The following is a 26,568-nucleotide window of genomic DNA, read 5'->3' on the forward strand; positions in this document are numbered from 1 at the left end:
ACCCTGTGGATTTTTTCCCCAGCATCTCCTCCAGCTGTGCAACCCTACACAAATACTTAACCTCTCTGGGCCTCAGTGTCCTCATCTGTAGGATGGGGATGACAGCGGGCCCTGCCTCATAGACTTGTCAACACTGCAGCTGTGAAGTGCTGAACGCAGTGTTTGGCACACATTTCACACTCGAGAAATGTCGACCACTATGGCCAGCATCATTGTTTCGTGCTGACACGGTACTGTTTGCCTTGTTCTGTAGCACTGAATATGGATGCAATCCAATGCTATGTGGGAGCGGGGCTCTGTGGTTTCGCTCGCCAAGGCATTCCAGGTGCCTAGCGTACAATAAATATTTGTGGAATGAATGAATGAATGAAGGATGAATGAATGAATGGGCTGTTTCCAAAGGAAGGCTGCCCAGGGACACTCAGGATCACCACGAACACCGCATCACTGGGGACTCACCGCGTTTTGAGGTTGTTGGATCAGCTTCAGGAGAGCAGGGTGGCTGTAGCCTGGGGAGAGAGGGCACAGTTAGAGTCCTGGTTAGAGGGCTGCAGGGTGCCCAGGGTCCCCCCACCTCACAGCCACCCCCACTTCCTTTCCAACCTGCCACTCCCTTCACAAAGGGCCTTGTTGTCCCTGGCAGACAAGATCCATTCCTGGGGCCCAGCCAGATCTCGGGGCTCAGGATCACTTGGGCTGCTGCCAGAGATCTTTCCAAATTCTCTAGCTGATCCCGAGGCTCGGGTCTGAGCCCTCCTGGGCTAGTCACACAGATGGGACAATGAATGCGAGGTGAAGGCCCACGTCAGGACCAAGGCTGGGAGTGGTCCCCCAGGCCAGTGTGACAAACTGCAGACGCGGTGCTCACCTCCCTCCCCGGGGCCACTGGGGTCCAGTCACAACACACGTTTGCTCAGGGACTGAGCAGGCGAATGGTGTGGCCCGCACCTCCTGACCCACGCCCCCTGCTCCTTCATGCAGGCTGTGCCCCAGAGTTTCACTGCATCGACTGTCCAAGCTGAGCCTGAGGTTGCAGGATAGGGACTAGGTACCCTTGGACTCAGCAACTGGTCTTCTATGAATTCACCCTACCCACGCGTACAATGAGCAATGCACACGCATTTAACTGTGACGCCCCGGTGTCTCCCGGCTTGAAAGCAAACCGACACCCATCAGGGTCCATAATGAACAGAAAGTCCCCTGTACACAGCAGATGCTCAGGCACGGGGGTCTTTTATCACAGAGGACGGAGGATGCCACACAGAACCCGGAGCCAGAGTGTCCCGGGTTCGAGGCCTGTACTTCTGGTTTCTGTTCATCGTTCCCAATCCTGGCAATGGCTCCCATGGGAAGGCCAAGTCTGTGGGGGCCACAGAGGTCAGAAGACCAGATAGGAAGCCCCTCCGAGGCAGTGGCCAAGTGCTGCCCTCAGTAGAGAGTAGCTGAACGAATGAATGACGTGGAGATCCAGCGACATAGGCGGGAGCCCAGCACTGCTGCCGGAGAGAGAAACCAGCCGGTGGATCTCGGTGTAGGAAACAGACCCTGGAAGGAAATTACTGGTCTCCGACTATCAGAATTTTTACCACACATACCTTGTCTATTTTTGTTAAGACAATTCATTTTTAGTTTAAATGCACTTAAAAAAAAATTTTTTTTTAAGATTTTATTTTTTTTTAAGTAATCTCTACACCCAATGTGGGGCTTGAACCTACAACCCTGAGATCGAGGGTCCCATGCTCCACAGGCTGAGCCAGCCAGGAGCCGTTAAATGCACTCACTTGGAAAGGAGACTTGCACCACTGTAGTGAGAGGTCCGCCTAAGGCTCAGGACCTGGGGCCCACTCGGCTCTGCGGGAGGCTAGCAAGTTCAGAAGGGTGGTGAGGCCCTGGTGCCACCCTGGGGAGACGTCCTCCTCTGCAGCATCAAAGAGTGAACGGACCTGAAGAGCCTGGTGGTTTCCCCGCCTGCTTGGAGGAGGGTGGGCTGGTGTGTGTCTGTGTGTTGGGGGGTGGTGATTTGGGGGCCCAAGGGGACAGAGCTGTGAGCAACCTCCCCGCCCTCTCACAGGCCACCTACTTGCAGGCATGTTGGGCCCAAGGCTGCAGGGTGGTCCTTACTCAAGGAAGGAGCACTCTGTGGGTTTTTTCCAACTGCATTTTAGCCAGAGGTCTTTCGGCTCTGGTTCTTTATCACGCTGCCTGGGTGTTTATGACTTTGCCGCCTCAGTAGATAAGCCAGTTCAGGAAAATCTTATTAAACCACAGATGTGGCTTGTCTCATTGACTTCAGAGCGAGAGACGAGAGCAAAGCTGGTCCCTCTGATCGGAGAAATCCACGCCTGGGCTTTTAACGCTGTGGGACTCTGCCCTGCAGGCCAGGGCAGGACCGGGCAGCCGTCTGTGAGGCTGCCGTCACACCAGTAAGCTTAGGAGGCAGAGGGCCTTTGCTTCAAATCCTTGGACTCCCTGGACATGTGGGACAAACTCTGTGACGTTTTGAAACCCGGCCCCCGCGGGTAAGCTGGAGGTGACGTTGTAAGACCGGCAGTTACAGGACCGTGGTGGAGGTCTAATGGGATAGTGCGGAAGGTGTGTAATATGCCAGGCCTGTGGCAAATTCTCAGCAGTTACCAGTTAGAAAAAGTCATCTCAAAGACTACAGATAGGGGAGAAAAGGCTCCCAGAGAAGACCTTTCAGAACTCCCTGTGCTTTCTCAACTTCTGCTGGCCTGATCCCCCACGCCCCCACATACTTGTTGGCTGGCTGGGGATGAGAACTGAGGGAGGCCCAGGGGGGCTGGAGGCAGGAGGATGGGGAGTTAGCTGGGAAGAGAAGGGCCTGCGGCCTCTGGTGGTTACACGGTAGAGGTAGAATTTGACCCTAAGAACTCCAGACCGGGCCCTTTCACTCCCATCCAGAATGTGGACGGTGTTGTGTAAATCAAAGAATCCGAAATGCCAGTGTGTCTGAATGACGGGCTTCCCAAAAGGAATGAGTCACCTTACTGTCTAATTGCATCTTAATGGGAAATAAATAGGGACTGGCATCGTGCACAAAGGGACAGGCTTCACTAGACGAGATGCTGAGCCCACAGACCACTGAGTGCAGCAGTGACCTGCATGTCTGAGTCAGCCTTACCCATCCCACTGTCCTCCGCGACCTCCTCCAGCAGTGAGCCCCGCTCTGTCTGTCCTGGAGGTAAGCATGGTGAGGCACACGCTACTGGTGACCCCACTGCTCACCCTGACTGGGCAGGCCACCCCTCTCCCAGCTGCCTGTGGGGGGCCGGTAACAGCTTCAGTCATCTCTTTCTCTAGAAAACTGCCCTGGTCCTTTGCCCAAGAGATGAGCCAAGTCCTTCCTGCTGGCAACTGAGTGGCACTGGTGTCCAAAAAGGCCAGCTTCTTTGATGCTGTCAGGGACTAACTCTGGGGTGCAAGCCATACCCCAGAGCCCCCTGTGGGATCAGGCTATGGCTAGTCTCTGGCTGAAACCTCATCCTTCTTAGCCTTTCCCTCTCCTCCCTGTCTCCTGAGAGTGTGCCCGTGAAAAGCAACTTGCACAGAACCCCTGCCTCAGGCTCTTCTATGAAACCTAACCTAAGGCAGCTGACATTAAAGGCTAGGGTCCTACAGACCTAAGCCCACGTTTTGGCCATGCTTCTTCTGCAAGCCATGTCACCTCTCTGAGCTTTGCTTATCTATCTACAAAATGGGGGTGCTCATACCTACTCATCCTGTGGGGTTTCAAGGAAGAGTCGATGAGAGAAGAAAAGATACAAAAAGTTCCTATAACAGAACTCCTACTAATTACTTGCTGCTTTTTTCTGCCCTTAAGGGAAGTGTCTGGCGGCACACAGGCATGTGTACCGGAAGGAGTATTAAAGTCTGGATCACCATGACTAACAGAGAGAGGAGGTCCCACATATGAGGGCAGATTTCCCAGCTCTTACCTATGGGGACAGAGGAAATCTGGGAGTACAGGTCCAGCATCCGGTTGCCATCCACATCGACCAGGTAATTGCCTCGGCTCTCCTCATAATTGCAGAAAAAGTGCACAGCCTCTGCATTCTTGGGGAAAGCAGAGACTGATTCAGGGTCACTACAATCTCCTAGATTCTCCATCTTTCGGGGTGAACTTGAACTGGAGAAGTAAACCATGTCCTGCCCATTCGATGGTCACACAGAGGGTATCTGTAGGTGCTTACATGTATGGCTTGCTCTATAGCAGTTTACTAAGCTGTAAATTTGTACTTTATGAATTTTTCTGTATGTATTTTATATATTACAACAACAAAAGGTTCAGAAATAAATCTGAAGAAGATTCTGATGTTAAGACGGTGGTAAGCCTTAGAGGAACCATGATGAAAACTAAAAAATGTGTAGTAATTATGAAAGAAATGAAAGTGGCCCACTAAAAGATACCCACTTAAAACAATATATGTGTGTGTGTGTGTGTGTGTGTGTGTGTATATATATATATATATATATATATGAGACAAGGATATATATATATATAGAGAGAGAGAGAGAGAGAGAGAGAGAAAGAGAACAAGGAGTAAAATGGAAGATATAAGAATATCAATAACAAGATTAACTGTGCATTAAACAACCCAAACAAAAAATCAGAAACTATCAGACTGGATAAAAAGATGCTGTCTCCGTGAGACATATTTTCAGTTCAAGGATACAAAGAGGTTGTAGGTAAAAGAATGGAAGAAGATACATGATTCTTAACAGCAATCCTAAGAACACTGAAATGCTTTATATTAATCGGGCAAAATCAACTGCAAAACAAAAAATGTTTCTAGAGGTGAAGTCCAGTAAAAAGATACAATTACAAACATGTAAGCACCTGATAACAGAGCCCCAAAGTACATAAAGCAAAAATGGGCATAACTGAAGAAAAATATAAGAGAAGAGCTACAACTCTAATAGTGGCTTTCAATAGTGGATAGAAATACCGGGTAGAAGATTAACAAGTTAAGACTTGAACAATGCTCCAAAGCAACAGATCCCACAAACGCTTATACCGACAGATCCCACAAACGCTTACGAAACGCTCCACCCCACAGTGGTAGAGCACAAATTCTCCTTAAATGCGTGTGGAACATTTCCCAGGACAGACCACACAGAAGCCTCAGTAAAACTGAAAAGGACTGAAATCACGCAAAGTATGTTTCCCATCCCCAAAAGAATGAAACTGGGAATCAGTAACAGAAAGAAATTTGGGGAGTTCCCCAAAATGTGGAAACTAAATACCACATAAATAACAAAAAAGTCAAAAAAGGAAATCATAAGGGGAATTTGGGGGAGGGGGGTAGGTTTAGAACTAAGACATTTGTTTGTTTGTTTGTTTGTTTGTTTTTTAAGAGATGGCGCCGCCTAATGGTTGCGTCCCTCAGTGAAGTTGTAACGGAGGAGGAGTGCAGGGAATGCTTGCTCAAGCTCACTTACCTGAATTATATTCAGCTGTTTCATTAACTCCTGCAGGCAAGAAGAGCAAAAGCGTTACGGCAGGGGACACACTCTTTCCAAAGAAGCTTCAAGTCCTGGGGCTTCCCCCCACCCTTGTGCCAATAACTTCATAGTTAATTAGTTAGCAATATTATAATTATTTAAAAATTGCTTCATACCAATGGTTGGCAGAAACTGTTCCTGCCAGTTATATTACCAGTGCAACAGAGATTCAGAAACTTGGGAGGGTAACAATAAAGTAAAATAAAATATTCAACAAAAATGTTTAAGCTAAAGGTGTTTATGTAATAGTGCTCGTAAAAGCGTAGGTTCCTTTGTCTTAAAGTAGGGTCCACAGCCAGTGACCTTGAGATCAAGTCCTGAGCTGAGCTCGAGTCAAACGCTTAAGGGACTGAGCCACAGGCGCCCTGGTTCCCTTTCCACTAGGAAAAAGAGGCTTTAACACCCTGTTCGAGAAAATAAAAATCAACTGAAAACATAAACTTGCACATCAAAGAACCATGTGTCATTATAATGGGAACACTCCAAAAACCACCTGTCCAAGTCTACACAGAAACTGGGAATTATAAATTGTGAACTGGGAACTAGTTGCTTTACTACTACACGGATTAAATCTCTAAAAATAATCCAACATAGAATCAACTTCAGCAACTAGTGTCATGAAATTATATATTTCCACATAACAATAGAAACTAATATTAATTACAAGGATATAAAAAAATCATCCCAGGTACTTCGCCGCTGTGAAATGAGAATCCACCCCGCCCCCCTGAAATGGGTAATATGCAGATTGGGGAGCATCTTTGAGGGGAGGCGCGACCCTCCCTCCTCAGACTCATCTTGTGCCTCTTCCGTCTCACACGGTAACATCTACCCCAGGGATTCGGAGCCACCCAGCGTGTCTCGTATGCCATGTCCTGTCATCCTGCATGCCTCTCCACATTCCACTGCCCTCGTCTACAACGGAAGAACACACTCCTTTGGTGAACTCATCCTTTTTATCCTTCAAGGTCAAGATCAAGGGCCTTTGCTGTCCCTGCTCTGTGCCATCTAGCACTGCCATGTTCTTCCACCTTGGCTGGATGTTCTGCCCCAGACCTTTACTCTGGACTCAAAGCAAGCCATTTGACTTCCTCTGGCCAAGAGGATGAGGTAGGAGTGATGGTCAACCAACGTGGGGCCTAGATCTTAAAGAGACCCATTACGCGCTCTCCTCTGCCATTGCCATGAGGACAAGCCCACCCAGCTTGCCGGAGGATAAGAGAGACACATGGAGCAGAGCCAAGTCACCGCAGTGACATAGACAAGCTCAGCTTAGATCAACCAGTGGCCAGTGATCCCCCAGGCATGTAGATGGGCTCAGCAGAGCAGCCTAGCTAACTCCCACTTAACCCCAGATGCATAAGCCATCTGTATGCTACTGGGACCCTGTGATCGTGACACAGCATTACTGTGACAACAGACAACGGATACATCTCCTCTGAGAAGGCCTCTTTCACTTGTTATGGCCGGATGGGCTAGTTAATGACCCGGATCTCTAGCGGTGAACTCTCTGAAAGCAGCTAAGGACGCAGGTCTCCAAGCGTCACTGTGTTCTTGCCTCATGGACGCCTTTCGTTCCATTCTTAAGAACACCACTCAAGTGTGCTCAACTCACCCGAGAGCGCGGCCCAGGGACTTCAGTCTTCATCAGGGGCCCATCATAATCAAATTCGACGTCAACTTTGGCCGCAGCCTGACTGATGTGTCTGGAGCCTGCAGTAAACAGAGATGATGAAAATCCCTGGTAACTATAGGTATAATGAGAATTCTGCCCTAACAGGTGCCCAAAGTCCCCAACAGACACAGGGCCAGGACCTCCACCCCATCCTAGCCAGGCCACCCCTGAATATGGAGTCTGGCCAGACCTGGGCGCCACAAAAACACTGCAGACTCCAACAGATGGGAAAGCCCAGTGCTAGTGAGGTGGTAGGCAAACAGGTGTGCTCCTGTTCTGCTGGTGCGAGTATCAGCTAATGATGCCTTTCTATTCCTTTCTACTAAGCAATCTCATTTCAGGATTCATCCTAAGAAAATAATGGGACAGTATACAAAAATACAGGTTACAAATATTTGTAATAATACTATCTTTCTACAAGAAAAAAACCTAACTTTCCAACAACGGAGAGCAGCTAAACACAGTATGACACAGTCCACCATTTCATGGAAATTTCTTTTTTTTGTTTTTTGAGAGAGAGGGCACAAGTGGGGAGGGGCAGAGAGAGAGGGAGAGAATCTTACACAGGCTCCACGCCCAGCACAGAGCCTGATGTGGGGCTCTATCTTATGACCCTGAGATTATGACCTGAGTTGAAATCAAGAGTTGGGCACTTAACCAACGGAGCCACCCAGGCACCCCTGGAGATTTTGAATTTTTATGGACATGGAAAAATGGACATGGTATTACTGTGTGAAAGGTCAGAGTATAAAAATTATCCAAATTTTGCCAAAATTTAATTTATAGCCAAACTTATATCCAAATGTCTATATAGACCAGAGTTACTCAGCCCTTAGCACTACTGGCATTTTGGGCCAGATAATTCTGTTGTGGGGCCATCCTGGAGGCACTGGAGGGTGGTTAGCGGAGCCCCTGGTCCCACCCACCAGATGCCAGGAGCACCCCCCCTGGGGTTGTGCCCCTGCTTGGAACACTCAGAAATCACAGAGGAGGGAACAACCAGACGTCTAAATTCAGGTGGTCCCTGGGGTGCCTGGGTGGCTCAGTCAGTTAAGCATCTGCCTTCAGCTCGAGTCAGGATCCTGGGGTCCTGGGATCACATCCCATGTCAGACTCCCTGCTCAGCAGGGTGTCTGCTTCTCCCCCTGCCCCCTCCTCCCGCTCTCTCTATCAAATAAATAAAATCTTAAAAAAACAAAACAAAACCAAAAAACAACTCTTTTAATTTTCAGGTGGTCCCCACTTACACATGTTTTTTGCTTAAAAATCAAATAAACAAACTTTGGGGCACAAGTCATTTGATTGAGCTCCATTTCACATTTTTGCATAATAATCAATATATAGAGAGGAGTTCCCAGGCTAGACCCACAAGGCTCAGCATGTGCTGAGATAAAGGCAGCCTCAATCCCAGATCTTGGTCCCTGACTGAAAGAGAGTTGTGGTGAACGCAAGGGGAGTGTGGCCCAGAAATCCCTTTAATGTCCCTCCTCATCTTTGATCTGCCTGGCACAAAAGTGGTGTCTGGGAAATGTTAGTTCCTCTTACGTGAGTTGTATCATACTAGGGAATTACTGGACACTTTGTGTAAATCATATACATGATTTCACTTCTCCTTGTGCAAGCTTGAGGGGTACGGTATTGCTTTTATTTTATAGGAGAGAAAACCCAAACTCAGAGAAGCAAAGAATGCACTAGGCTCTGTTCTTCCCTCCCTCTCTCTGTCTCACACACATGCGCCTGTGCGCGCACACGCGCACACACACACACACACACACACATTGCAAACCCATATTAGAAAACACTTAAACTCATTCTTAATTTTCCATAATTGCTCTGGATATCAAAGAAGTTTTTGAATTAATTATGTAACAAAATGTAGCCCTTTGAACACGAAGTCCAGTTAAAATTCAGTGTTATTCTTATTTCAAGGCATGAAGCAGCCGGCTTTTATTGTCTTCTGTTTGATCTGAAAATGAAAAGGGAATCCCTACAGAGTTAAAGGTCATGGAACATATTGATGACTTCTTTTTTACATTAAACTGTTTATTTCCTCCTTGGCCAGAACTTAAGGGTTACAGGTCCAGACCAATTCCAGCTAGACCTGCATAAAACAAGGACACATGTTTGGATAAAAAAAAAAACAATTATTAACCGCTGAGGATCCTGCTCTGTTTCCAGTAAAGAGGGGAAGTGAAAAATTCAAAATTGCAAGCTGTCCTCCAAGGAGGACACACAGGCCCGCTCTTCCTTTTTCCCGAAAGTGTCTTGACACTGTACCACAGAAGCCAGATCTCCTGGGATCTGGAAAGTGGAATTGTTGGCACGGGAAGCAGCCCCGGTGGGAGTGAAGCTTAAAGGGTCTTGAGGGGAATGACAGGAGTGAGTGCGGACGTGTGGAGCTATGGGTATCAGGACGCCAAGGCTGTGAGCAGACCTGGGGAGGGGCGTGGAGAGGGGGCGAGAACCCATCCCCCAGGGATCAGGGGCAAGAGACGGGGAAGCTGAGGGCCAGGTGGTGGGCAGACAAGTCTCTATCAAGATCTGCGTCTGTTCCTACCATGTGCCAAGTCTTTCTGGGTGTGGACAGAAGAGGGCCAGGGCCTCTGGGCTACCACAGCCTGGTAAGTTGGCTGGCAACAGCTATCGAACACAGGAAGATGGGGCAGCTAGCACGACTCAGCGCCCACCATATGCTAAGCAGGCCCGAGGCCCTACCCACGGGAACTCCCATCTACGGTTTTGATTTATCCACAACCCTCGAGAGATGGTTCTCAGGTCACAGAGGAGGAGCAGAGAGGTTAAGCAACTTTCCTAAGGCCACACAGCTAGTCCGTTGCAGAGTCAGGATTTGAACCCAGGTCTAATACTCTTGTTTTTCCAACTTGATCTCATTTTTGACTTTTTGTAGAGGAAAATAACCAAATACCAATATAACAAATATTCTCTTACGTACCTCTTTTCAAATAGGCTCCACGCCTAACATGGGGCTTGAACTCATGACCCTGAGATGAAGAGTCACACACTCTACAGACAGAGCCAGCCAAGCACCCCAAATATTCTCTTAATGATGATATATAATGGTGATATATAGACCACAGGAGGAAACAATCAGATTTCCTTCCCTGGGATCTCTTACAACAAGTCACACGAGCAGAGATGTCCCTTCATTGGGAATCTATCGCAGCATCCTGAGTATTTTCCATGGATCGTCTCACTTAAGCCTCACAACCCCCTGGGAAGTAGAGGTTATGACTATTCCCGTGTTACAGAAGACACAGAAGCTCAGAAAGGTCAACTCGGTTACCCAAGGTCACAGAGCTGGTAAGCGGCTAAGCTGAAAATTTGTCCCTCAGACCTCTCCTTTCCCAGAGACTATCTTTCATCTCATCCAGTGCCGGGCCCTGAAATGAAACATTTGCAACAAAACAACTCACTTCCTTCAAAGAAAAATTCCCAGAGGCACAAAGAAGCACACAAAAGTTTGAATTAATATCGACCCATCCAGCATTTTCATTCATGAATGAAGCCTCAGAGCTAGGAGGCAGGCATGTGCCCCAAGATCTGAGACCCTGCATGGTAGCGGGGAGGGGTCCAGCCCAGCCCTCTGGGTCTGGGGACGATGCCCGATGCCTGCTACCCTCGGGGCCTCGCCAATCCAGAGTCAATGTTTAACTCCAAACTATAAAAACAGCCACCAAATGTTTTTACTGTTCTCTTGATCTTTATAGTGCGAGTAATAAATGAATGCCAGTTTCCTAAACAGCAAGGGCTCTGTATATGAGCCTGGCGAAGGGTCAAGGTCAAGTTCAGTTGGAGTTGTTTGCTCTGCTTTACTTTAAAAAAAACCTTATCTTCCCTCTCCCCAACTCTCCACCCTACTTATTATTATTTTTAACCAATTAAGATCTATATCCCTAACAAATATCAGGAGAATACTCATAGTATAAATTACTATATGCTGTCCCAGAGAAGTATCATTCCCGAAAATCTGTTTAAATCTGACCAACGTCCAGTGAGAACTTCAAGTGTAACCTATCATCCCATAGAGGTCCCCAGATTTGCACATGGGGTGCACCCGGCTGATACCACTTCCTCGCTGGCTCTCCGGGGAAGGGAAGACTGTGGCCTCTGGGTGGGGCCGATGTGAAATTAGTTCAACTTAGGGACCTTCCAAGACGGGAGACAAAAATCTTTAGGAATCAGTTTTGCTCTTATCCTTACTTAGCCCGTCGTCCTGTGTGTCCTGTTTGAAACCTTTCTGAGCCGCGAAAAGAGCATCACACTTCTTCCAGCGACACCTCGGGGTCTGAAAGTTTGGGCCCATGTGGTCAGAGCGCATCATTGTTTTGAATGATCTACAAATACCACATACCAGGAAGTAAGTGTGCCACCGACAAGGGTAATCTGTGTCAGATTTAGCCTCGTGGCCTGAATGTTGGCATCGCATCATCCGGTATAAACCATATTTTATGGGTGGTCATACACATTATCATGTCTTTGTGTCCTCCGTAAACTTGCGATCAGTTGTGGGACTGTAACCCACAGACACAGACCAATTTCTCCGGGTCCGCGGCCACCATCATTTTCCCCAAGATATTCCCGGTCACTGTGTGATGGTGACTCGCACAGATCCACATGCCGTCGCCAGCATGAATGCTGTGGGTATGGGCTGAGTCGGGCAGGAGCCACTGCACACAAGGTCTCACGCACCACCTTCCTGCAGAGAACGGTTTGCTGGGGCCCTCCAGAGGCCTCCGAGCCGGAGCTGATTCTGTGCATCTCATGATCCAGGCACGAGACCCAACAAGGAGCTGGTCTGGGGCCATCTTCCTCAGCTGTGGCAAGACAGCTGCCAGCCCAAGGGCCACGGCGTTCAAAGACCTTGAGTTGTTCGTTGTTCTTGACGGCGAAGGTGACCACAGTGCCATTTGCCAGCCCTGAGTTGAAGACGCGCCATCTCCTATGGCTCTTCCAGCTGTGGCTGCTCCCCAAGCCCTCGAGTCTTAATGCCATTGGTGTAGCTGCCAACGGTGCGGCCACTGGAACCAGAGTAAAGAGCAATGTTCCTCCCAGAGGTTTCAGTATCGGGGGGCAGGAGGGACGGCCCTCACAGACCCCACGCACCTCCGCCTCACCAGACAGAAGTTCACACAGTGTTCTCTGCTGCACAGGTAAGTTCCCGAGTGTCTGAACATTCGGCATTCTTCACGGCGGCCGGGGCACCCTCAGAGGACCTTCTGTGACTCATGCTCATCTCCGGGCGCTGAGGAAATCTGTAAGGAGTTCTTTGATCCTTTCCTCGAAGAGCTCACTGTCGGAGCGTGCCACAGTCACAGGGACACCGTCCTGACAACGAGCGCCAATCGCATGTGCAGAGCTGACTTCATCACAACCACAACGACGCGTCTCTCGGGAGTGTGCTCCGAGGAGCCTCAAGGACCCTTTTCAGAACGACCGTCTGGTGTCTCTTGCCCGGAGTCAGCAGCGGACTCTGCCCGTGTGCTCCGTGTGCTCCTGCTCCAAGATTGCAAGCGACAATCTTGAAAAACCTGCCGTTGCCTTTAGGTGGTTCTTGACTTTTTTCATCCATGCTTGGGGGCGGGGGGCAGTGGATTGTGAAGAGGGGGCATCTCTCCTCTGCTCCTGGTGTTTTCTGTGCTCTGTGGAAAACCTCCGTTCCTGGCCAGGCTCCCGGGAAGCTTCTGTCAGCCCTGAGGAGGAGGATGTGGGGTGACGGCCGGCTTAGACTGCTGGCACTGTTCTCTCTGTCAGCCCACGGTCATTCCTCGGACGCACTGCAGCCTGGAGCCTCACGATACAGGACTCCCATTCTCGAATTCTCATCCTGTTCAGGGGACCTGGGCTCTTCTTTAACCTGAGCAGGGCGTCAGGAGCAGGAACACCGCTGCGGACTCGGAGAGCCGGGGATGCAGCTGCTCGAACGGGGACTCCTGTGGATGAGGGGGACCCAGGGGCCGATCCCTCCCCAGGGTCTCTCTGTGTCTAACGCCCTGGCCGTCATTTGGCTCCGCGCCAGAGGCACAGCTGCCGTCTGTGTTTGCATCTGCTGGACTGGACGCTGCAGGGGCTGATGATGAACTTCCTCCGTCACTGTCCTGGGCGTTCTGGTTCTCTAAGGGGACAGGGGACTCTCCGGGATGTTCAGGTCTTTTGCCGAATGTGTCACAGGCATGGTGCGGGACGAGGGTGGCTGTGCACTATGTCGCCTCTGAGTAGCAAAGTTCTAGCCTTCGTCATGTTCTCAGGAAGGCAGCACGCCATTTATTTATCTGCTTATTTTTTTTGATAACACACTCCTGGAGGAAAATATCAACAACTTCACCACCCAGAGGTAACGGCTTTGCTGTCTCGTCTCCCAGTCTCCGCACACCATTTGCCAGGATAAGATTATCCATGGTGTGGGGGGAGGGGCATGAAGCAATGACATTGGGAGCCCTGTCTCAGCCGTGAGCCACCGTGTCAAGTGGCTTCACAGTGGTCCGATGGGTGGAAACACCAGAGAGACACCTCAGCACAGCGGGCGTGGTGACGGGCTGAAGCACCCTCCTACTCTTCCTCACTCTGGGGAAGCAGGTGCTATGTTGTGAGCTGCTCTGTGGAGACGTCCGTGTGGCCCCAAATCCAGCCAGAACCACGGGAGTGAGCTTGGAAGCAGATTCCCCCCACCCCAGCTCCCACAGTGAGCCTTCCCAAGAGACCGCAGCCCTGGCTCACTGCTCAGCTATACCCTCGTATAAGACCTCGAGCCAGAGCATCCAGCAAGGCTGCCGACCTCCCCCCCAGATTCCTAATCCATGCAAACCGTGAAATACTAAATGTACATTACTTGAACCTGCTAAGTTTGGGGCTATTTGTCACAAGGCAATAACTAATAGAGTGGTTAAGGCTGCAAGTTTGGGGGCCAGCTCAGCTCTCAGCTCAAAGCCTGGTTCAACCACTTGCTCACGCTGAGACTCTGGGAAAGTAAAAATTTTCTCTGAGTCTCTCTTTCCTCTCACAGGGGACTAAATGGATTAAAGGTGAGCTACCATTTTACAATGATTTCCTTATTGCTACTTGCCCATCAGCGGTGTAGGAGTACGCATATTCCTGCATTTTTGCCAACACCGTGGTTTAGTATTTAAAAACTCCTGTCTATCTATCTACCCATCTATCAATCATCTACCCCTCTTCTGTCGTACTAGATTTGTCAAAGCGATATGCCAAAAGAAAAGAAAAAAAAAAAAAATCTCACGGTGTGGTTCTCTCCATCGCGCACAAGTGTGCCCAAAAAGGCTTCAGCTCTGGCCAAGAACATGCAGAGCGGGTCACCCCAATTGAGTCATATCCGTTCCTGGTTTTTCGTCGCGCCTCCATATCCGTGCTTGTAAAATGGGAGTTAGGTCACTCCCCACCCAGTGGAAGCGTAGACAAAGCGCTTTCACATGCACCGTTCCTTCTGAGCAAGGAATAGGCAAAGCAGGAGGACACCAGTCCTTTCCCCACGCGAGATGGAGCCTCACAGTCCTGCCCACTAATCAGGCTCGCTTGTGAAATGCGGCCCAGTTGTAGGAGCCCTGACTCACTGCTCCTTCCTGGTTGTGAACTTGGGAAGGCTCTGCTGTCCTTGAAAACGACCTGGGAAAGGAGAGCCACGTGTGCCACCAGGCTGGGGCCCCATGGGGCCACGCTCTCTTGTCCCCAGCGCCGGGCACCACCCTGAGCACCAGCAGGTGCTCCACAGTACTAGCTAGGGAGGACTCCCCTCCTGCTTGGAGCAGCCGTACCTGCACCATCAGTCAGGTGTTGGTTCATTTTTAATATAATAATGGGTCAGCGTTAATATTCTTCTCTTATAATTGCCTAAAACAAAACCAAACCTCAAGACCTAACTCCTCGAGGTTATGGAGGTCCAGAACAAGGGGAGGTAGAAACTGTCAGAGACCAGAGGAAACTGCGTGACGTCTAAATGGGCCGGGGGAAGTCAGGCTGGGTCCTGGATCCAGAAAGAGGTGTCAAGGGAAAAGCTGGTAAAATCCGAAGAGAAGTCTGGAGTTCGGGTAATAGTAATATACAAGGTCAGCCTCTTAGTTTTTGACAAGGGCATCCTGGCGATGCAAGATTTTAGCCGTGGGGGGGGGGGGACACTGGGGCACAGGGGACCTCTTTGGACGATCTTACTAATTGTAAAATTTTACTTGTAAAATCAGCCCAAATTAAATGGTTGGTTGTTTTTTGTTTTTTGTTTTTTGTTTTTTTTTAACAAAACCTGCTAATACTCTTGCGGAAGAGAGAACACGCCTGCTCTGTACCCCACCCAGGGTATAAACACCAACATTCAACATGCTAACCGAGGCCACGGCCAGCACTTGGTCTTCTTCAGAAGGCAGAGGAGATGAACAAGAGAGAGATACCACGATGACAGCTACGGGGCCCCAAGAGAACTGGGACAGGCTGGGGTGAGAGTGTAGGGTTTCTCTAAGGGGGTTACCGCGAGCCCCTCTCCTACCCAGAGGCCTAGGGAGGCACATGCGGGAGGGATGATAACCCAGGGTTTGCAGCTAGACTGACTCTGCTTCTCCAAGGCTCGGCTTTCTCACTTGTAAATGGAATTCAGGCGTGCCTTCCTGGTGGGGCTACTGGGAGGGAGGTCTCTTGGGATCCTGGTGAGGCTGGCCCGGCTGAGCAGCCTGCACTCAGTGAGGCAGAGAGAAACAGAAGCCCGGTAGAGACATGGCTGCAGGGCGGGCGGTGCTGTGGGCCAGCCGGGTGCATGTGGGTGCAGGTGAGGGAGAGCCCCGTGGGGGCAGCTGCCTCCTATCCAATGCCCTTGAAGCCCACTTGGCCTTTAGGTTAATCACAGGGATGTTTGTAGCCCTCTTGTTCCTTGGTAGCAAGCTCAGCTACGTGTTTTCCCCAACAGCCCCTAGAGGACGATATAGCTGTTCACGCAGGGATAGGAGCTCGTGGCAGATATGGAAAACCTGGCGGGGACAGTGATGGGGACAGTTTTCACGTGTGTGAGGGGAAGACAGCCCCAGAAGTACTGGCTGGCCAGCCCCTTAACCCCCAAGGGCTCTCCCAGCCCAAGAATCCCCAGTCATCAGGACCAGTTCTTGCCCAGACCCCCCATGGCTTACTGGGTGGGAGCAGGTGGTAGTTGTGCTGGAAGGTACAGGCCAGCCGCCGGCTGAGCAACATGAAGGCCATGATCCTATCCTCCAGGAACAGAGGCCCCTTCACACGCTTCCACCTGCAAGAAACCAGAAACACACGATCAGGCCAGCCATTTCTCACGTCGTGGAGAAGCTTCTTCTGGCATCACACCCTTTGCTTTCATACTGAATGTACACTTTTAAAGACAAGGGCTGGGGTGCCTGGCTGGCTCAGTCGAAGGAGCATGTGACCCTTGCTCTCTGGGTTGTGGGCTCGAGACCCATATTAGTTGTGGAGAGTTCTTCAATAAAAGTGTTTTTTTTTCTTTCTTTTTAAAAAAAATTTATTTCTTTTTTATTTTTAATTTATTTGACAGAGATCACAAGTAGGCAGAGAGGCAGGCAGAGAGAGAGAGAGGCTTTCTCTGAGCAGGCTCCCTACTGAGCAGAGAGCCCGATGTGGGGCTCGATCCCAGGACCCTGGGATCATGACCTGAGCCAAAGGCAGAGGCTTTAGCCCACTGAGCCACCCAGGCGCCCCAATAAAAGTGTTTTCATTTGACCTGGACCACACCCCAGGCAAGATCACTGTGCACATTTTCTAGATGAAAAATCAGAGCAAGGGGACAGAGCTGGCTTGAGATCCCTCTGTAGGTGAGCTGACAAGCTCGGTGTGTCACCCACCCGGGAAAAGCCAGCCCGATTAGGGAGATGGGAGGGTTCAGATGGAGGAAGGTTCAGAGCCGATGCAGTGGACCCCGTGCAGTTTCTGGCGGCCTGTTTTGGGAAGCACATGCTTCCAGGGATGTGACCAACCTTCTTGAGTTTGCTGGAGATGGAAGGGGTTCCCTGGATGTGGAACTTTGCTCTGAAACCCAGGAGTGAGGGTTCTCAGCTCCGGTGCCACCCTTATGCGGATTCCCTCTGACCCCTCCCAATCCTGCCCTCCCTGGCTAGACCTGCCAGCTGCCCATTGCTTTGTGGGCATGGAGCAACATACATCCCCACCCTGTCTGTTTTCTTCTATCACCTCCCCTCAGTCCCTCCCCAGGCCACCACTGAAGTGTGTTCCCACTGCATCTTTTGGTTTGTGGGTCTTCTTGCTAAATCCCCGCTTTGTTATCTGGAGTGTGTATTTTCAATTGTATCGTGTTGTATCAATGATGGAGCCATTCGCGTCTCACAACTTGGGGACCCTGTTTCCCGTGTCCTTTCTGCACGCTGTGCTAAGCTCTTTGCATAGGGCACTATGAATACTCATTATTGCTATAAATGCCCACAACAATGCTTTGTGCTCCCCTCTTTACAGATGATGACACAGAGGCACAGAGAGGTTAATGGTGGATCTGAAAACAGATCAGTCTGACCCCAGAGTCGCTGAGTCCTAACACTTCATAGATGCCCCTCTCTTCACTCTGCAACAAAGCATGCGTGGAGGAAGAACCAGCTAGAGGTGGTGGGCGGGCTTAGCAGCCTGGGTGAGGGTGAGGACACGTGCGGGTGTCTGGTGCCAAGCTCAGGACGAAGAGCTGGCAGTGCTCCCACCCCAGTGCGCCCAGAGCTAATGGGACATGGGGCTGTATTATTATAAGCAGAGACTAAGCAAAGGAGGGCGATGCTGGCACTGCTTTAAGGACACACTCATTCCATGAATTCTCATGGTGCACCTACTATGCGCCCCTCCCTCCCCCATGAGCGCTAGACGCGGGGCACAGGGACCATCAGGTGCAGCGCTTGCCCTCCAGGCATGACCATGACCTGAGCACCTAGAGGTGCTGCAGACACCTGCCTGTTTTACCCCAAAACCCCAGGAGATGAATGGCTACATCACTGTCCACTCTTCAGAGATGAGGCCACTGAGGTGCGCCCCGGGGAGCGGGTGCAGGAGGGAGCTTTGGGGTGTCCATTCAGACACCACGCCTTCCCGCTCTTAGAAACTTCCCCCTCTGTCCACAGGGGTGCAGACCCAGCAGCCCTGTCCATGCTGTATCACCCCCTGACCATAGTTGACTGGACGGGGATAGGCCAGAGTCCCGGGAGGTGTGGGGTCCACCACCTCCTACAGTGGGAGAGGAGCCGGCACGCAGACAGGGTGCTTCAGGGCAGAACAGTGTGTAACAGAGAAGTGGCTGCAAATGAGGACGGAGGTCCCGGACATGGATGTTTCCTGGCCCCAGCCTGCAGCCCAGCTTGGCCACGAGTGCCCCCCTCACTGCTGATGCTGTTGGGGTCAAGAGTCCCCGAGTCCCCGTATCCCTGGGGGTGAGCCGGTGCCATGGGGGAGGGCCAGGAGTGTCAGGTTCCGGAGTCCGGCTAATAGCGCGGTTAGAGACAGACTGAGCTCCGCATCTTGGGAGTGTGCACTGGGAGAGCCTGTCTGGGGCTCCCCTTCTCAGCACTGCAGGTGCCACATGGCTAAGGACACAGTCTCTCCGAGTGGGTGCTCTGGGAGGCAGTGACTGCAGTGTGAGGGAATCGGGTACAGGTTCAGAAGGGCGCTTTATCCCCCCTCAATGGGCCCAGCCATCCAGCTGGGAGGGTGTCTCCTGTGTTGGAGGTAAGGACATGGAGTTTCAGATGGGTGATTTATTCGACCTTGGTTATAGGAATGCCTGGGACTGTCCTTGCTTTTCCTCATGACAATATCGATTAACTCAGCAAATAACAAAAAACCTCCTCGTCATCTTATTAGATGCCGGGGCTTGATGGATACAAATGATCCAGTTCAGAGAGGAAACTTTGTTGCTTTTTACCAGAGGAAATGTTATTGAGGAGAGCATGGGCCTGGAACGTGTCACCATAAATTAACTGAGAAACCGTACTCTTTCCTCGATAACTCAATGGGTTTTTTTTTTTGTTTTGTTTTTGTTTTTTTAAATCTATTCCGGCAGCATATCCAACGCAAAGCAAGCCTGTTCATTTAGCAGCACGGTGACTATGCAGAACCAGGCTGCCGTCTCTCATTTAAAACCATTTGTGTCAAACGGGAGCACTTAAGACTCCACACAATTTAATTTCCATTAAGCACGTGTTTGAAAATGCGAGAGAATCTCTGAGAATGCGCACATTAACATTTGAATGCTCCGCGAAAGAGAGAGTCACACCTGCACGCTTTCAATTACAAAATGTCACAATGGGAAATATATGGCGGTGACATTTCGGAGGCCTGCAGTTGAAATTGACCTTATAACAAAACCTGATCTCTATCAGACGTGAATTCTTAGCACAATATGTCTCCAACATATTGGAGAAGAGTTGATGTCATGCGCTTACTTTATCTAGCCCACTAATTCAATCAACAAAAATTAATTAGGTGCCTGTTACAGGCAAGGCACTGCTTTATGTGGGTATGGAGATGGGTAAAATGCTCCTCTCCTTCTGAAGCTCATAATTTAGTGACAGACGAACGAGGGGAGAGAATGGGAGAGTTTAATGCACTAGGGCTGCTTTCCTCTTCATGTCAATAAATCCTCAAAATAACCTGGCAAGATATGTATATAAAAATTTTCCATTTCACTGTCAACAGGTAATTCTGCGTGAGACAGGATGAAATCGTGACTTTTGCTGGTACAAATACGTAAGGTGCTGTGGGAAGGCAGAGAGAGGTTCATTTTGGCGGGGGTTACGGTGTCAGTGACTTGTCACCTGAGCTGCACCTTCAAAGGGGAGCAGCTTTTCAGAAGCCACAGAGGAAAGCGGGGGGGGGGGGGGGGGGGGGGGGTGTGCAGGCTTCAGCAGATGCTCAGGGGTGATGAGTTACAGAATGGGCAAGAGTCGGGTGCATAGCGAGGGTTACCAGGACATGAAATCACAGAAGAAAGGGAAAGTGGAAGGGAAGATGGGGCACAGGGTTGGCTAGAGACGCCCTCAATGTGAGGGGAGGGAACCCAGTTCTTCCATCTTATTCCAAAGGGTCCTGCTCAGCCAGGTCCAGGGGAGGGGTGCACGGAGCAAGCCGCATGTCCTGAGATGTTGGGGTCACTGTGAGCTGAGGGTGGGGGGGCTCCTGAGGCATGTCAGAGGGCACCTACTAAGGTGAGGGTTGAAAGGGAGGAAGGAGCCAGGGACCAGCTTCTAAATCCCTAGCCTTTAAGACTTACGGGTTCTTTGAAAAGTTAAATGCAGGATACCACAATGCCCAGCAATTCTGCTCCTTTTCTTGTTGTTGTTGAAGTAGGCTCCATGCCCAGTACAGAGCGCAATGCAGGGCTTGAACTCACAACTGTGAGATCAAGACCTGAGCTGAGACCACGAGTCAGATGCTCAACCAATTGAGCCCCCCAGGCGCCCTGGCAATTCTACTTCTAAGTGTACACCCCAGAGAATGCAAAATAGGAACTTTTCAGACAGATGCATGTACAACACATTCATACCAGCACCATTCACAATACCAAAGATGGGAGCCACCCAAGTACATGTCAATAGCCAAACAGGTAAACCACACAGGGTCTGTCCACACCACGGAGTCCTTCTCCAGCACAATAAGGAATGACGTGCTGACAGATGCTACAAAGTGGAGGAGCCACAAAAACATGATGCTCAGGGCAAGAATCCAGACACGAGCGGCCACGCCCGGCTTCCATTCGTACAGCACTTCTAAAACAGGTACAAACAAAGAGATAGAAAGTAGGCGAGTGGTTGCCAGAATTGGGGAGAAGGGCCAGTCGGGGGGACTGTCTAGTGGGTATGGAGTTTCTGTTGGGGATGATGAGAAAGTTCTGGAGCTGGTTGCGACGTCTGCCTCTTTGTGAATGTGCCAAAGGCACCGAGTTGTTCACTTACAGTGGTTAATGGGTAATCCTGTTTTATGTGAATTTGACCGTAATAAAAACATGAAAGTAAACAAGAGAATTATGGAGCTAGCCCTCCCCTTTGACAGATAGGAGACAAGACAAGGGTGTGAGGTCACACAGGCCTGCGTCTGAGTACCTGCTAGCTACAGCCTGTCATGTACCCTGCTTGCTTCAGTCATCCCCTTAGCAGATACCGCTGCGACCTGCCGTATGCCAGGCACTGTGTGTGGGTGCTGGTGATGAACCCGTGGCCAAGATCGAGATTAAACAGAGCTGTGATAGATTAGTGATGTCTGCGATGGGTGCTGTAATGGACACTACAGATATCTGTGCTGAGCCTGGGCTAGCTCTAAAGCTCACTGTCTTACGTCACTGTCTAAAAGAGCGAAACTTACCAAAATGCTCTGAGCCTCAGTGTCCTTTTTACGGGGTGGGGAGAGTGAGGTCTCTCTCATTGGTCATGCTGGAAATTAGGCACCACTGATGTGAACAGCCTGGCAGATCACAGGCTCTTCAGACATTTGAGTTTCCTCTATCTCTGACTTGTCCCTCCCTTTTGTGTTCTCCGCGGATGATGCGGCACTTGGTTCTAGAGCTCTGTGTTTGAGGTCCATGGAGGTCTCTGGGGTCACGGAGGAAAGGGGCCCAACAGAAGGCAGTCTCTCCCTGAGGACATGCTCTGGAGCCTCTCAGATGCAACGCAGTCACCAGGAAGGCTCCCTTTTTCTCCTGACAGTGACAGCAGGGAGATGGGTGCCCAGGGGTCCCGCTTGTGGGCAAGTCCCTAAACCGTGCTGGCACGAGCTATATCATCTCACCGGGACTGGGGCACTGATATCTTCGGTGCGCGCTTAGCTTCCTCTCTTACTTTCCTTCCATCATTTTCTACTGCGTCCCCAACATTTTTTTTAAAGATTTTATTTATTTATTTGACAGACAGAGATCACAAGTAGGCAGAGAGGCAGGCAGAGAGAGAGGAGGAAGCAGGCTCCCCGCCGAGCAGAGAGCCCGATGTGGGACTCGATCCCAGGACCCTGAGATCATGACCTGAGCCGAAGGCAGCGGCTTAACCCACTGAGCCACCGGGGCGCCCGCGTCCCCAACCTTTTTAAGGATAATTCATCTCACATCACGTTTCCTGTCTGAACCACTCCAATCACACTTAGAAAACTGCAAAACCCAGGACAGAGGGGATCAGGCTTTTCTTGTTCTCCGTGGTACCCAGAGCTCAGTGCAGTTCCCGGGTCAGTGTTTGCCGTGAGTGAACTGAACATGTCTGAGCTGTGAAACAGAGACAGCAACACCTGCCTTTGGAAAGGTCTATTGGAGGACTCATGTGAAAATTAGTGTGCGGGTCTGAAATTTGTGCTAAAACAACAATTTAACAATATTCTCCTCTGCCCAAGTCTGGAATCATTGTGTACGTGACTGTCCACCACAGTCCTTGCTTGGCTTAAGAACCAAAGACATCTGCCTCTCCTGGCCTCAGTTTCCCCACGTGTTGGATCACATAGTTTCCATGGCCCCTTCCGACCCCGAGAACCAACCGGCCAGTATGCGGAGAACCCCACTGCATTTCTCCTGACCCCCTTCTCCAGCCCTACAGGCAGCGTGAGCATCCGTGTCTCTGCTCTGTCCCACACGCCCTGTGTAATCTGCCCATCTAGAGGTTTATCAGTCCAGGGTCAAAGGTAGCCTAGCATCCCACAGGGATATCCTTCCTTGATGTGACCAGAACAGAAAGGGAAATTTAAATCAACCCATAAACGAAGCAGAACAGGAATTATCCAAGCGCATGGCGGGCAAGGGTAATTTTTGTTTGAGGCAAGCAGGGTACTTGCCAGAAACATGGCTTCTTACTGTGCATCTCCGTCAAAACAAGTCGCAAACCCTGGTCCAACCAGACCCTGAGCCCTCCAGGCCCACCCACCACTCCCCTGGCCCCTTTCCTTTAATTAAAATGCTAATTACTTCTCTTTGCTCCCTCTTATCTGCCTTGTGCATTCCTAGGGAAGGGTGGGAGGGGGAGGGGCCAGTGCAGTGTTTACATCAATGGGGGAAAAGGCAAAAAAAAAAAAAAAAAAGCTCTGTTGGAAGAAGAAAACTCATCAAAGTATTGGCTCCTGTTCATTTCTCACTTACTACACAACATGCACCTGCATATGTCAGTGCAGCCATCTGCACGACCGCAGCCTCCTAAGGTTGGGGGTTTGCTCCAGGGTCTCCCAGCTCAGAGTCAGCGGTGTTTAGCCTTGGCTGCCTGTGACAATCTTCAGGAGCAGAAGATCTAGGAAGGGCTCCACTAGCACAACTAAACCAGTCTCAGGGGTGTGACATGAAGCCCCCGAGGGGAGGCTTCCTGAAAACTACTGTCTTCAGAGGTGGATGCTAGCTAGACCCTGCCCTTGACCCAGGTCTGCAGGATCCCCGTCTCTCTGGAAATGGGTTTCTGACTTTGAGAGTTAAACATCCCAAAAATACAGGAAGAAAGAAGACCATGAGGCCATTTGGAAAGGTAGCGTGCGGGATGCTGAATGCGACACCAGACTCCGCTACTTGCTGTGTGACCTTGGGTATGCTAAGCAGCCTCTCTGTGCTCCATTTTCCTCATCTGTGAAATAGGGATAATACCTTCTGAACCTAATTCATAGGCTAGAGAGTGTGAACTGAGACGTGAGACTTGGGTCCCTGCTGTATCCCCGGCCCCAGAGCAGTGCCCGACGGCAAACAATTATGGAATAAATCGGATGCACTCCACAAATGTCCTGAAGATGTGTCTGGCTCACCTTTCCACTATGCGGCCTCTCAGGCCCCGAGGAACACAAAATCTCTGCAGGAGTCACTGGCTAGAAATGGACCCCCCAGGCCTCTCTGGGGCCCCCAAAGATGCTCTGTCTCTCATTCTCCTATCTGCTCCCAGGGCCGAGACAAAAGTACTGGCAGAGGCGCGGGACATTCCTTTCCCGGGCCGCAGCCCAGGCTGTCTGTTGGCTTTTCTGCAGACTGGATGGGACACAATGACACACACAGCCAAGTGCGCCCCTGTTGTCAGAGCCAAGGGTCGTCATGGCAACCAACAAAGCCAGAGCCCTGGGCCTGTGCAGATGGCTAACAGGGCCCCATTCACTGGGCTGGCTGTGATGGATGGCGCAGGGACAGAACGCTTCATCTCAGACCTGGCTTCCCTCCTCCAGCACCGGCTCCTGCAGCCTCCCCTGACTGTCTCCGCAGCCCAGGCCCCAGCTCTCCCTCCCTGCACGCCTGATGTCCTGTGCCCTGTCTCTTGCGGCATCATGCAATCATCGGTGACTTGTACAAGGGGAGGGCGATACTGTTCTTGGAAACAGGCAACTGTGGACTCCTACAAAAGGCAGAGAGGCAGCTAAGAAAGTCACGTGAGTCAGAAATGGGGTCCAGAGGAGCCATATACCAGTTGGATGACTCTGGACCCGGAGCGCAACCCACCGGGGCCGCACATTCCCCATCTGTGAAATGGGAAGAATGAAAGCAACCCATGAGGCATGAGCACTTTGGTGCCAGGAGGCAGGTGGCCCCCAGCCTGTGAACAGGGTAAAGGGGAGAGACAACAGACAAGGGAAAGGCAGCCTTTGTTCTGCGGGTAGCACGTATGTGGAAAGAAGCGTCTGTGATGGTTGAGTTACTTTTGTATTTCTGATCCTGCCAGGGGGAAGGATAAAAGGAATAGAATCTGGTTGGGAAGGATGCTTGTGCCAGTGCAGAAGAAGCTACCCTGGGTTAAAGCTGCAGAAGGAAAGGTCCGGCCTTTAAAATCTGCTTGGTTCCACAGGTGCGTAGGGAGCACCAGGGCTAATCCCCCAAGATGCCATGTCGAATGAGGGCATTTCCCACCTTGTTCTCAGGGAACTTACGTTCCGGTGGGAGGGCCAACAGCAAGTAGGTGATTGGAGGAGATACATTTCCCTTTCAGAGAAAACAAATCATTTTAAGGACTGCAAATACCACAGCAGATAACAAAGGACCCCATTTCTTCCCTTCAGGTTCTGCAGGGCGGGTGACTTGGAAACACTGTTGCTTATTAGAGTTACCAGATGTCCCTGATCGTGTTCCTATCCACAGTGAGCGATATCCTCACTTTTCAATATTTCAAAGGATTGTTCATTTCTATGTGCATGAAGGGATCTGCTACAACTCAATAAACCAGTCCCTACCATGTCAACCCTCAACACACAGTGTTGCCTATTCCTGGCAACACTGGTACTCTGGTACACTGGCAAATGGTACTCTTCCCATTTTTCGGGAAGGGGAGAGGCTCAGAGAGGTTTTGTCACTTGTGCAAGGTCATGCACCTGAAGACACTGGAGCTGGGTGAGAACCAGGGCCATGTCAGCTTGAAGCCCGAGACCTGGCCCCTTTACCAGGATGATGGCTTCAGTCCTTACCCAGAAATCTCACCGGACAACTCAGGCTGATACAGACAATTTTTATAGGAACAAAGAACTTCAAACCCAGAGCTGTCACTGTCTGTAGCCTTCCCAAAGACGCTCATCTTTTGGCCATAGTTTCATCGGAAGGGGCCTACAACGGCCCTAACTGACAATTCCAACCTCAGGCCACACCTGGACTTTCCCCTGGCCCCAACACTTGTCCCTGCTGTCCCTTCCGGGGCGCAGAGGCCTCCATTCGACAAGGAGCCCCTTGGACTGGAAGGTCCTTTCAGAAAAAGAACTGGTGTCTTTAGAGCTCCTTAGTATTTAGGACAGCTCCGGGTAATGGATAAATCTTGCCGAGTACTTTAAACATTAATCTGTGAAAAAGAGTTTATCCACTGTTTCTTGTTTCCACATTTTTCTGGCTAATTCTTTAAACATTTTGGTGCAGGTGAGCTCATGGAGGGCGGGTCCAAGGTTGTAGTCATGAGAAAGCACCCTGATTCACCACCTTTGTAAAGACTATTCTAATCACACACAGGCAGCCTCAGCTCTTGCTCTGGATGTGACCACAGCGGCCGCTGGTCCCACGACCATGGCCAAACAGGCAGGCCTTCCAAATGGGAGACTTCAAAAGTCCTCATGCCCAGTCCTACCTCCCCGTCCGGTAGCTTGTTCTTCTAAAAACAAAAACAAAAACAAACAAAAACAAAAAAACACATAATCTGTTTCCTTAGGGAGTGCTAGGAGTCATCCTCTGGGGACAACCAAGGGCAGATGGCAGGAGCCCTGAGCGGCGCAGCTGACAGCGCTTTGTTTAGCTTATTTTGCAAAAGGAGTGGGATCTCAGGAGGACAAAAATGTGGCACCAAAGAGAGAGCTCGGATTTAAGCCTGGGAAGAAGGCTTATCGGCTTTCGAGGCCAGAAATGTGTCACTTTTGTCCAAAAACAAGCAAACAAAAACAACTGCTTTCTCTCTGTTTTGTCTGCACGGAGCCAAACATCCGGGGCG

At 50.4% G+C, this 26,568-nt stretch overlaps 1 protein-coding gene across 2 annotated transcripts in view; it reads right to left on the reverse strand.

Moving 5' to 3' along the window:
* Positions 1 to 26,568, reverse strand: part of ABAT (4-aminobutyrate aminotransferase) — an 81,160-nt gene that overhangs the window by 19,911 nt on the left and 34,681 nt on the right. For both annotated transcript variants that reach the window (XM_059154940.1, XM_059154941.1), the window contains exons 2-6: positions 16,339 to 16,451; positions 7,139 to 7,236; positions 5,461 to 5,490; positions 3,957 to 4,074; positions 460 to 509 (exon numbers count right to left, since the gene is read on the reverse strand). In XM_059154940.1, the coding sequence (XP_059010923.1) occupies positions 460 to 509; positions 3,957 to 4,074; positions 5,461 to 5,490; positions 7,139 to 7,236; positions 16,339 to 16,408 (366 nt within the window). In that variant the 5' untranslated portion in view covers positions 16,409 to 16,451. The remainder of the gene's footprint in view (positions 1 to 459; positions 510 to 3,956; positions 4,075 to 5,460; positions 5,491 to 7,138; positions 7,237 to 16,338; positions 16,452 to 26,568) is intronic.

The sequence above is a fragment of the Mustela lutreola genome, chromosome 17 (assembly GCF_030435805.1).
Source record: "Mustela lutreola isolate mMusLut2 chromosome 17, mMusLut2.pri, whole genome shotgun sequence".
Lineage (NCBI taxonomy): Eukaryota > Metazoa > Chordata > Mammalia > Carnivora > Mustelidae > Mustela > Mustela lutreola.